The 12,089-nt window shown below is 44.5% G+C and overlaps 1 protein-coding gene across 9 annotated transcripts in view; it reads right to left on the bottom strand.

Annotated features, from left to right (window-relative positions):
* DENND5B (DENN domain containing 5B) overlaps positions 1–12,089 on the bottom strand; it is a 117,192-nt gene that overhangs the window by 11,416 nt on the left and 93,687 nt on the right. For 8 of the 9 annotated variants that reach the window (XM_062590278.1, XM_062590318.1, XM_062590296.1 and 5 more), the window contains 6 exons: positions 11,397–11,528; positions 10,418–10,570; positions 9,881–9,959; positions 8,351–8,432; positions 3,125–3,253; positions 1,394–1,515 (listed from right to left, as the gene is read on the bottom strand). In XM_062590278.1, the coding sequence (XP_062446262.1) occupies positions 1,394–1,515; positions 3,125–3,253; positions 8,351–8,432; positions 9,881–9,959; positions 10,418–10,570; positions 11,397–11,528 (697 nt within the window). The remainder of the gene's footprint in view (positions 1–1,393; positions 1,516–3,124; positions 3,254–8,350; positions 8,433–9,880; positions 9,960–10,417; positions 10,571–11,396; positions 11,529–12,089) is intronic. The other variant, XM_062590287.1, reaches the window with a different exon arrangement.

The raw sequence follows: 12,089 nt of genomic DNA, 5'->3' as shown, positions 1-12,089 counted from the left end.
TGGCGCGGGCACCGGGGTAGCGGGGCGCAGCGTGCCGGGTGCGGGTGCCGCAAGGTGGTGCTGCAGACTTGCGACAGGCGCAAGCGTTCACCTTGCAGCGAAAGCTGTTCAAAGCAAGGGCGACCTTCTTGTTTATTGGAGAAAAACTAGACTAAATTAAATTAAAAAGGGGAATAAATCTCATCTGCGTCAAGCCAGCCCTGTGTGGTGAGGGTGAGGCACACAGAAGGTTATATGGGGAACTGGGAATAACAGAAATATTGGCAAGGCTGGTAATGGCATAGTCAGACCAAAGGCTCAAATCTGAGGCGTCTCTCTGAACATCCCCAATCTCCGTTTTGTTTTATGCATTTTTTTTTTTTTAAATCTGCACCATTCAAATGTGCTTCAGACAACAGGAACAGCCCTCCACCCTAGTTTCGATTTGACTGTGAGATATTGTATGCTAGCACTACAAGACTGTTCTTACATTTAAAAAGCTGCTTTTGGATAAAATAAGTGAGCTCTCTCTCTTCCCCCTCCTCCCCCCCCCCCTTTTTTTTTTGTGCTGTATGTTGACACTGCACTCAGGAAGAAATCCCAAAACTCCAAGCACTTGTCTTACAGGAGAAAGCTGCCAAGCAGGATGGCCCAGAGGAACAAGGTAATCAAGGATGAATAAACCTCCTTGCATGTGCTAGTTTGGAGGGGATTTTTTTTTTTAAGAGGAGAAAAGTTGAATGAGCAACTAGTCTGACAACCAAGAATTACTTGCTTCACTTCACTCAAAATTGATAAGAAAATGAAAACTAAAGTCAATCCAAAAAAAAAAAGGGTCATGTCATGGGGTTCTGCCTTCTCAGCAGTGTCTAGTGTAAGAGGGACAAGAAGATTTGTGTCCAGGTTTCGATCCAATCCCTCCTCTCATTCTCACAGGAAAGGCGGTGGGACGGAAATCTTTTGGCCACTTAATGAGAGAGGAAGAAATGAAAAATATACAGGGCAGCACAAAGTGCCTTGTATTTCATCCTCCAAAACTTCCATCTCCTTCTCAGGTTGCAGTGAGCAGGCTGCTAGGATGTACATTTAGTAAAGGCCAGAAAGAAACATGAGGGTGTAGTGGGCTTTTCTCAGAAGAAAGATAAAAGAGGACCATCTCAGAAAGAAAAACTCCAAGTGCTACAGCACTCTGCCGATTACTCTCCTCTGCTCTTATCCACAACACTCCCACACAACCTTGAACTCCAGCTGGTTTCCCAGAGCAACGCCCTGCCCTGACGATCCCACCAGCTACACCAAGGTTTCCAGATAAGGGCTCAGTCAGTTAGACAACAGCACAGCAATATCCTCTCATACACATCATGACAACAACTAATTTTTATTCAAGGGGAGTAAAATTGACTCTCCAACTCACTGATTGTGGTGAAGACACTTGTGAAGCAGAAGTAATCCACAGCATTGAGCGAGAGTAGGTGATACAGGAACTGTTCTCGTTCTTCTTCACAGCGCAGAAAAGCGTAACGCTTGTAAAGTTTCCTGATAGAAACAAATATATTGCTGTCTCATTGAAAAAGCAGCACACATCTTAACAGGCCTTTGAATCTTGGAATACCAGATGAGGAGTTGATCTTCACCAGAAGCATGAAAAGTGAGACCCTCAACTAATATAAGCTGCTGGAAACCCACTGCAGCTAATAAAAATACACTTATTTATGCCAGTTGCATTTCTAGTAATTTTTATTTAACAAATGCAACCCCTTATAGAGACGCTGATCATGCTCCTCCACACCCACAGGCCAGGACCACCAGCACAGAGTAACATTAACTGGGCAGGGAGTGTACGCATATGACTGCGCAAGCAAAGGGGCACATATGTCAGCTCCTCAGCCCTGCTGGCTATTCCCAACTTTATTCACCTGCAGCAACACCGGCCTATGCATAGCTAGAAATCTGATATGCAGGTAGCTCTGAACGCAATGGCCTTCCCAATCAAAATAAGTGCCATGCTAAATGTACAGAAGACTTAGGGCACATCTGCGATGCAGACAGTCTCATGATGGCTCTGAAGTATGGACGCACCTGAGTTAGTGCCATGCTAATCCAAGTGCCACGCTGAGTGCTGTGTCCAGGTCAGCATTACCCTCTACACCATGCATGTGTTTCACAGACCACGCTGAGCTCCATGGTGCCTTGGCCAGACCACGGAGTTCATCTTTTTAAAGCATCAGTTTTGTTTATATTGTATCAAAGCACAGATATAAACTAGTACTACTCACAACAGCAGATCTGAGCCAACACACAGCATTCCCATTTAAGCCCATTCAGGCTTTCCCCTTATCATCCCCATGGATGATATGGTATGAAATAAACTTGCCTAATACCCTAATCTTCCTTCCACTCCACCCTCCAACACAGAAAGCTAAACAGAAGGCATCAAAAAACAGAAAGCACGAAACCGTGCTAGGTACCATCCCTCCACTCCTTCGGTTCTGAGATGCCATCACATCACCTCATCTCCTGCTATTACTAGATTTGAGTACTTGTTAGCTTCTGATCTAATCATCCACATAACTCATCACAAAGCCAGTTCTTCTACAAGCTGCATGCTTCAGCCTGGACATTATCTTTTCAGAGGATTTGTTTTTTCTAAAGGGGTTGCTGTCAGGGGAACATCTCCACAAGCAGTTACATTGGCAGACCACAGCAAGCTTTAAGTGTGTGTGTGTACACACTTGCAAAAGGAGGAAAAAGTGGGAAAGCCAAGAGAGTGGGAGGGTTGACCTCTAAGCCAGCTCCTCTGCAGTGAGGATGAAGGCCTGCAATTTGCTTGAGCTAGCCTAACGCAGGGCTGCTGGGAGAAACGGGGCATTCCTGACCCTCCGGCTTCATTTGTGCAAGACACAGTGATTGAAGGGCTGTAAAGTGAATTGGATCAAATGCACTGATCTGACCAAAACCTAACCCCTCCTCCCTCCAAAGTGCAATTAGTTTTCCAGGCAGATTAGCAGACTTCTGCCCTGTTGGGTGGGCTAACACCTCCTTCATCAGCCACGCTCTGCTGTTCAATCCTGTCTAGCCAGAAACCACAGCACCTGAGATACCTGCAGATGTGAAAGTAAAGCTTTGAGAACAACAGCTGACTTACTTGGTGAGTGCCTGGTTGGAAAGCAGCTGCTTCAGGTGCTGAGACAAAAGTTTCTTTTCCAGGGAAAGCCTTATCCAGGCTCGGGCTCGTCCCACGTCTGTCTTTATCTCACTCATGTTCTGAACGTGCCTGAAATGGGGGGAAATAATAAATCAATCACAGAAATCCTAAGTACTCCAAGTAGCGGCATCCAGCATGACACAGCAGCCGAGCTGGGAAACATCTCTTGACAAGAGCTGCAGCACGGCAGACAGAGCTACACCCCACTTCCCAGAAAGTGCAATAGCAGTTCACACAAATACTGGTAATTCCCAAAACCTTGGTGAAAACAATTTCTAGAGAAGCTGATCCCCAGAAATAAAACTCTTAAAGAAATTGTACTCTTAGGAAGAAGCCTTGAGTCCAACTTAAACATGGACGGGTCCGCTCCAGCCCCTGTGCCATGCTCGGCAGCACGATCCTCCAGCTGGCCTGGGGACACGGCACCGTGCAGCCCTTCCTGGGCACCGCTGCGGGCAGCTGGGACATGCAGTGGTGCACGCCTGTGGGACCTCTCGGCCGCTTCGCCTCCCAGAGCTGGTGTGGCCAAGCAAGCTGTGTGGATCGGCACATCGCTGCATTGCCTGGGGTGGACGCCCCCACAGACGCTACCTACGCTGCTAAAAATGCAGCCACCTTATGAGTCCTGTTACACTGCGGTAGCTGCCTCAAATGCCAATGCAAACAGGCACCTCTGTGAGGGCAGAGGACATGCATCTTAAAAGTTTCTCCAAACCACAATGTAGTCTGAAGATAAGTCTAAATACAAGAGTGATTAGAAACTCACTGGCTCTAACAGACCCCTCAAATAGCAGCAGCAATGGGAAATTCCAGGAAAAGAGGATTATTAGAAGAAACAAGTGACAGGCACGCTCCAGAAACACTTAACATTACCTTGGTCCTAGCCAGCCTATATCAGACAGGTCTGGGAGTCTAAACAAAGTCCTTCCAGCAGAAACAGTGCAGACTGCCTTAAAACACTAGCTCTTTTATCCAAGGAACACACTTGTTGCAAGATCTCTCCCCTTTCCAGGGATGTAACAGACTCTCACATAAGAGATTATCTAAAACTCCAAGCTTAACTACAAGCTCCACATGCTTGGTTTGTAGGAAAGCAGAACCATTTCATAGGGGCTTTCTTCTTTGGTTTTGCCCGTCTTTCTAAAAAATTCCCTTATTTCAGGTTGGAGACTGCCAGAAGCTGTAGTCCTTGAGCACAAGGAGCTTTAGAGGAGGAAGAGAACTGCCACAGCAGATTGATGCTGCTTCCAAAAACCCCCTACTTAGTTAAATAAATAGCAAGAAAAATGAGTAACAGTTTCCAGCGGGGGAAAGAAAGAGCTGCAATTTCTTAATTTTTACTCAGTCTGCATGTTAAGCGCACAGGCAATTCAGCACCAAACCTTTGTAGCAGGCTTAAAGTCTCATCAACCGAGTCTGAACTGATCTTTGTTGCCATTTGCTGCCCAACTCCTACATCATCCTTTAAGCCCTTCCGTACACTGAAGAATGCTAGGAAATCTGGCTATGTTTACTCTGAAGAAAATCCAACAAAGTCATGCTGTGACTGATGCTTTTACGTTGACTAGTATAGTGTCACTGTCTCGTGCTTTTTCCCATCTGTTACACCCCAGCGCATGCTTTGCGTTATATTTAGATTCTGCATTATTTGGGAAAAACACTCTCTTGTTTACAGAGCTTCTGACGTAACAGGGCTACAGCCTTAAAGGCAGATTTACAACGTACGATGCGGCACTGTCCAGAAATGCATGTCAGCTCTGAATGAACGAGGTCGATAGCAGAGGCAGCTCAGCAGCACCCAGCCCTGTTCTCTGCCCAGGCTCATCCACCCCAACTCTCCGAATATCGGAGCGCCCTCGCAGTACCAGCCGAGGCGTCTGCGTCGCGCTGCCCTGGGCTGCAGGTACGTATCTGCATCGCCGTCAGGAATAAGCAATCGAGAGGAACAACCGCAGCTTGCCAGGGGCAAAACTCAGGTTAGTTCAAACTCCCTTAAACAAAACAAAACAAGAAAGAGTTTTTTTAAAAAGAAACTTTCTTCCTCTTTTGTAACACGGCGCGCAGACGGCTCTCTGATGGAACGGATGAGAAGCTCTATTTCTCGGTGAACTGCAGAGAGGGCACCGGAAGGGCACGTTACACTCACACATGCAAGTCCTTGCCCTTTATAAGCCAGTCCAGCAGCGATGCCCCCCCTCCGGCAGTGATGCCTACTGCCTGAATCACTGTCTGGCTCCTTGCTGCTGCCGCGGGAAAGCACTTTGTGAAGCAACCCCCTTCCCGGCCCAGAGCACGGCAGCGAGCGTTAGACCTTCCAGCACGGACAGCTGGGCATGCGATCAGAGGGTCCTTGAGAAATAGGATGTGCACTTTACTCGACTACATCATGCTGAGACACTCTCTTCAGACATTTAAAGGCTTTGAGATGGGGGAGATCAAAGAACAGGATTCTCCCCCCTCCCCGCAGTGCTTGGCTTAAATTACATCTAATATAAAAAGCAAGTAGACTGTGTTATTCTCCTGTGAGTAGGTTCAAATACAGATGGACCCAAGCCTTATTCCATGCATGCTCTCTATGTCTTCATTACTTGTTTCTGGTTCAGATCATATTTATATAAATTGCGCATTTGGGAAAAATAAGGCTCTGCAATCATGCAGCTCGACAAAAATGTTAAAAAGATTCAGTGATCAGTCTTGGTGTCAGCAGAGGCAGTTTAACAGAACATTCAGGAACTCAAATTTATTTAATTCTCAGTGGTGAGAGTCAGAACAGCTCTATTTTTATCGGTGACCTAAGTGTGAGTACTGTATGCTCTCCACCGCACAGCAAACTCTTCTTGTCAGCGCACTCAACAGCAATTTCCATGCGATTCCTGAGGTTGGGACTAGCTTTTAATCCCATTAGTAAGAAAAAAAAAAAAAAAGAAAAATCCGTTTTCTCCGTCGGATGCGAGCCTGGGGCACGGCGAGGAGCACGCTTTGCAAACAGCTGTGCTGGCGGAGGAGGGGACCCCTGCTCGGCACCAGCGTGCCGCCGCTCGGGTGATCGCTCGTGCGGGGTCCCCGCTAACCCCGTGGCCAGCCCGCTCTCCCTGCTGGCTCCCCGTTTAGGCAACCTCGCGCGAGCCACCAAAAGCAAGCCGTGCTGAAGGCAACGCTTCGTCCTGCAGCCACTACTTCAGCGAGCACCACAACCCGTCCCTCTAACTTCAGCGTGCATCTGTGCGCGCAAGCGAACGTTAAGCAGCGGTCCTTGCAGGCAGGGGAAAGTATGCCACGGGATTACGTACGACTTATCCAGCTCACCATCTGCCCGGGATTTGACGTGCTGCCCGCGGACAGCCACAAACACACAAGGTGCTACAAAGGCAGTGCTCTGCCCCCGAGCTTTTCCCCCACGAAAAGCGGCGGACTCGGTCTCGCGATTCAAGCAAGAGAGTTCAGATTTGCAGCGGACTTTCTCGCAGCTGCGCGGGAACCCCCGAAGCCTGCCCGCCCCCGCGAGCACGCACGCTCCCCCGCATCAGGAGCTGCCCGCCTCCCCTCGCACGGCGCGCAAGCCTCGGCTCCAAACCCCTCTGCTGCCTTGCCCCAAACCGGCCCTCGACAGGCCCGCCGGCCTCGCGGGCTACCGCTAAGCAAATAGCTGCCAAATCCCCGGAGAGAGGCTGAGATGACAGGCACATGCTCAAAACGACCTCTTGGCATTATATTCCTAATTACACTGCAGAAATTCTCCTTCCTCTTCTCTCCGCCTTTGTGCCTCGTTTTAGCCCTACGTGGCACGTCATATTCTTCAAAAACCGAGTGTGAGACGCTTAAACCACATTACATTACACAAATTAGTTACACACTACAGGTGGGAAGAAAAGTCATTTTCTTTCAGGGAAGTCTGACTAATCCGTGTGCTCTCGCATCTGAAAAAAAATGGTAATTACACACACGGTTAAATCACATCATTGTTATCAATGTTTTGTGAGCTAACTACAATTAGTTTCTTTACTGTGCCTTATTTTTACATGGAAGAGGGAAGTGGCATTACGAGGAGCGATGCTCACGTTTCCTCACACATTACACTGCTAGCAGTTCCTCGCAGATGAGCACTATTTATTATTTGTTATTCCTTCCCCCGTCTCTGTGGCATTTCAACCTCAGCTGAAATGCCTACCCACGACAAGCGAAGCATCAAAACGGTGGCTAGATCTGGCAGCGGCTAGATCGAGGAGATGCCCTCGAGGACGACTGCCCGGTACCGTCACATCAGCCCCCCAATCCTTCCCGCTCTTCAGTCAGCCAGGTTTCCAAACAAAACTTTGGAAAATGCTCGCCGAGGCTAGACTGTGGTCTCCTACAGAGCTCTTCATGTACTTCATAATTCAACTTTAAACTCCCTGAAATACTAAGACATTTGACAGCAGAGAAGCCTGGGAGCGCTGGCTTTTGAAAAGCAGCCAATGTCTCTACACCAATTAAAGAAAAATCAAAGTTTCCCTCTGTCCCAAAGGCCGAGAGGTGCGCTCCTCCTGACCCAAGAGACGACCCGGGAAGCTCAGTCCTTACTGCAGAGGTTTTCCTTTCTAGCTCTGCCGTGAAACCTGCTCAGTGCAGAGCCTGCCAGCTGCCCCCTCCAGCTGGCAGCCACTAGGGTACGCCAAGCTCTTTTTTTCCTTTTTCTTATTCTATTTTTTCAAGCGTTTATTTACATTTATAATTTGCATAGTCATTACCTTTTCTCATGGAATACTAACTGAAAAGAAGAATACTGCTCAGACATCACTAGCAAATTTTTATGTCCTTTGCTTTGTCTATCAGCTATACTTGTTTGCTCAAATAAAAGCAAACAAAAAGAAACAAACTCAGAGGGTACCAAGTAATTCGACACCTCTGTAAAAACATTATCTGTAGAAGATAGCTTCGTCACTAGAAGAAACTCCCTAAGGTAAATGAAAACAAAACCAAGAAAAACAGTGCATTTTTCCTTGTCTTTTAGCTAAAATAAATCAAGTAAATACATGAGAAGATTTGTAAAATAAAAAGGTAACACTCTCCAGATTTGAACGCAGCACTGAAGATGCTTTTGGATGTAAATCCAAAGCCTGTGAAGATCTTTACCTTATACTACCCAATTAAAACAACTATTAATGCTTTAGAAATCAAATTACGTACCTCATATCTTGTATTAGGGAAACCCTCAAAGTAGGCAGAGTAATTCCTGTATCAGACTTTCTTCTTTCTGTTCCAACAGCTACTGTATTGAAAAAAAATTCATGAGGTTAATATGAAATTCTACTAATGGTCTGCAATGCATTTATTTTACATAAACACTAAAATCTTAAGTCACTGAGAACTGCAGTGTTTCTGTGCATTATCATTAATGCTATCCTGGAAACACAGACACTGACAAAATGATGTTATCTTTCCTTAATCCATCACTGAAACTGGAGATTCAAAAGCTTCCTTTTTTGTATGTGCAACACATTCAAATACATATATATATATATATATATATATATATATATAGACAGATATAGATATATAATGAAGAATTTTATTAAATCTCATGTTCCTGTGGAAAACAGCTGAGAACGGCACGATAAACTTAAAGAAGATACAACAGCATATTAGACGCTAAGAATGTCGAGCATTTCTGTCCTTTGGTATTGGGATCAAAGTGCTTTGTGGTGACATATTTTGCTCTCAGGAATTTGTGCCTGACAGTCAGATTGCTTAGTGCATTACTCACAGAAGATTATTAAAGGACTTCTAATAAGTGAGATCAGTTTATCCATAGATACGTTTTTTAGGACTGATCGTATATGTTCCCATAAGAAGGATTTGAAGGATTTTGAAGAAAGCTGAATGATGACATTCGGTCCCCTTCCAAATGGCTGCTCTCCATTAGCCAACTAGAGAGGGTCAGGATATGTACACTCATGCCCTGAACACATACTTCAGTTTTTAAGTTTTTTGTGAAATGTCTAATCCCAAAAGGCACTCTGTAACTAAGTAACTATTGCTAAGAGGAGTTCAGTATCATTAATGAGAATTACCCAGTTGGATCTGCTGCTACTTGGAGGGGGCAGAGTCCCTGGAAGATGACACACTAAGTTCAGAGATTTTTACTGCAATGTTCAGCAGCAGCCCTGGACAGGGCAATCTCAAGGTCATCAGAAACCCAACCTCTGTCACAACAGGGAGGTAATTTAGTGACTGTAAAGGGCCAAATAAAAGCAAAATTGAGAGCCTAGGATAGAGATTAATTACACAACTCTGTCCACCAGTACAGAGATTTATTGAAGATGGATGTATTCACATAGAGTTTTAAGCCGCATGGTAACTGAATGAAAAAATATCAGCTGTCGCAGTCACAGCTCCAGACTTAAATTATTTCAGAAATAATCTATAGAAACACTGCTTCTCTCACCTCACTTAATGCTTACAGCGAGTTAAAATGGAATAAAGACAGCGAACAGACAGGAAGTGATTTTCCAGACAAGGATAATAAGTACGTTCATTTGCCTCGAACAATGTCCAGGCAACTTCGTAATGATTATGAAAGGTCTCAAAATTTAAATGAGTCATAAGCAAATACACTGAAAGTACTGCATGGATTTTACGTGGTTGCACTGCTCCTACCAGCCCCAAGTTCATTCAGTGTAATGGGATCTCACATGGAGGGAATTGCCAAGTACCCACCTGGGGACTCTGCACTATGCTCTTGCTTCTCTTCTCTCTCCTGGTATTGAAGTAAATGGGACCACAAAGCCGATTTCCCCTGAAAATTGAATATATATGTAGAAAGTAGGTTTAAATAAATCAGACAAAAGAAAGACCAATAAACAAGGCAAGATAATGGGGTGGCCTCGCATTTCTTTGGGCCAGAAGTTGGGTGATGAGAGTCATTCCTTTTCTTTCAGGTCAGGAGACCTACAGAAGAGGGAAGACAGCCCCACTGAGTTTGCAGTCATGCTGCTTGCCTTGTTTCTTTCAGTCCTCTCCCCAGGCCTCCCCTCTGAAGGCTGAACGAGAAGAAACCAAGAACCTGTTTGACAACACTGTGAGGTGCCTCTCAAAAAAACTCACACAGTACGAACCAGGTTCTCTGAGCCCAGAGATACCTCTCACATTATACTGAGCTTACTCCACTGAGCAGCAGCTTAAAAGGCACAGACGGCATTTGGTATTTTCTAAAGAACATTGTTTATATGAAGTCTCAAGTTTCCAGTTACCAACCTGCTTGACCTGCAGACCATGGCTCCAGATTCTTTCTAGCAGATCACAGAGACTAGCGATTAACGTATTTTCCTCCAGACCTGTTATGTTGGCTTCTCCATGTCCAAGCTCCACTGCTTCATGGCCCATCTTCTCTACCAACATGCGTTTAGTCTAAAAAAATCCCAAAAGGTTTCTAAGCATCTCATCCCACTAAGAGCAGAACTTTTATATTGATTTTACTTATACATGCTTAGGGAAGGTGGTCTAGAGATTATCTCTAATGGTCTATCTAGAGAAAAAAACAAATCTTTCTACAGGGACTGTACATTAAAAAGACTAATACAAAAAAGTTTGTATTAGTACTCCATAATGTCCTATTCCCATACCTGTATAGATTACCGACCTGTATCAAAGGTAGAATATTGATCTAGATGCATTTTTAAGTTCAGCCAGTGTCACTGTGCTTAAGTTACAGCTATTAAACTTTAAAACATAGGTAATACAGTATTTCACCATCTGCAACTGATACAAAGACACTTAGAAATTACGTTTTTGTGGCTACCAAAACTTCTTTAACAGTAAGAACGGCAATAACTTCATTTGTTTTACATTAACAACATACACAATCATTGCATGTGCTGAACTTTTTGTCAGAGGGTTTCGAGCCCAGAATGTTTATGCTACATTTAAATATGAACAGTTAAAGGAAATTCTCCCTGAGATGTCTGCTCATGTTGATTCTCCTTCCCATCCTTTTTATTCTTTCCATCAACTTTGACAACATAAACAGAAGAGTAATCTATATATTTTTTTATTTTCTAGCAGTTGGAAATTATAACACAAAGCAGTATAGCAGTATCTGCTCTGCAATAGTGCAAGATACCAACAGACCAATATTGCTCCAGCTGTGAAGGAGTTTCAGGACACAGTCTGCAGCAGCTATTTACATTCAGCTTAAGCAACAAGAGAGCATGCACAGGGGAGGGGGAGAAGGTACCTTCATCCGACATTCCTTCAGTAACCCTTCCACAAATTTGCAGTTGGTCTGCGCAATCACAGCTGGAGAGAGGTCTGAGAGTTTGGGCTGCCTTAGATTTTTCCCTAAACTCCTCGCCTCCTGCATGTATTTCTAAAAATAAAGAGAATTATTTTAGATACTACAAGTCACAGGGATTCTCCTCATCCTAATCCTAGGCAAGCAAATGCTAGCAAAAAGGAATGAGCTACTGTTAATTCAGGAACAACATTGTGATTTGTCTGATACTTAAGGGCTGGAAAAGTGGAATAGTCTTTTATGACAGCAGAAAAGCAAGGTATTTTCCTGTGTGGTACCAAATCCACCAACATTAGCTAGTGAACTGTGCTGTTAACCACTAGCACAAAGTTAGCCAAAAGAAGTGCCTAAAAGTGTGATATTTTCATTCAGCATGAAAGTCAAAACACCAATTACAGTGTCTTTCCATTGTTATTTGATTTTCACTAGCAAAAAAAGAAAAAAGAAAAAAAACTGTACATAAATGGAAAAATCCTTTTTAAAGTAATTATAAAATGCAGAACTACACCTAGTGAAGGAGAAAGATTTCATGCGTTACCTTTGAACGGACCTTCATCTGGATAGTTTATGTGGGAAAAAACAGACTTGTCTTTATCTCAACTCATAATTACAAGTGGAGCTTGTTTTAAACAAAAC

Source organism: Rhea pennata, chromosome 1 (genome assembly GCF_028389875.1).
Source record: "Rhea pennata isolate bPtePen1 chromosome 1, bPtePen1.pri, whole genome shotgun sequence".
Taxonomy (NCBI): domain Eukaryota; kingdom Metazoa; phylum Chordata; class Aves; order Rheiformes; family Rheidae; genus Rhea; species Rhea pennata.
Note: the sequence above shows the minus strand (reverse complement) of the source record. Positions and strands in the feature narration are given on the sequence as shown.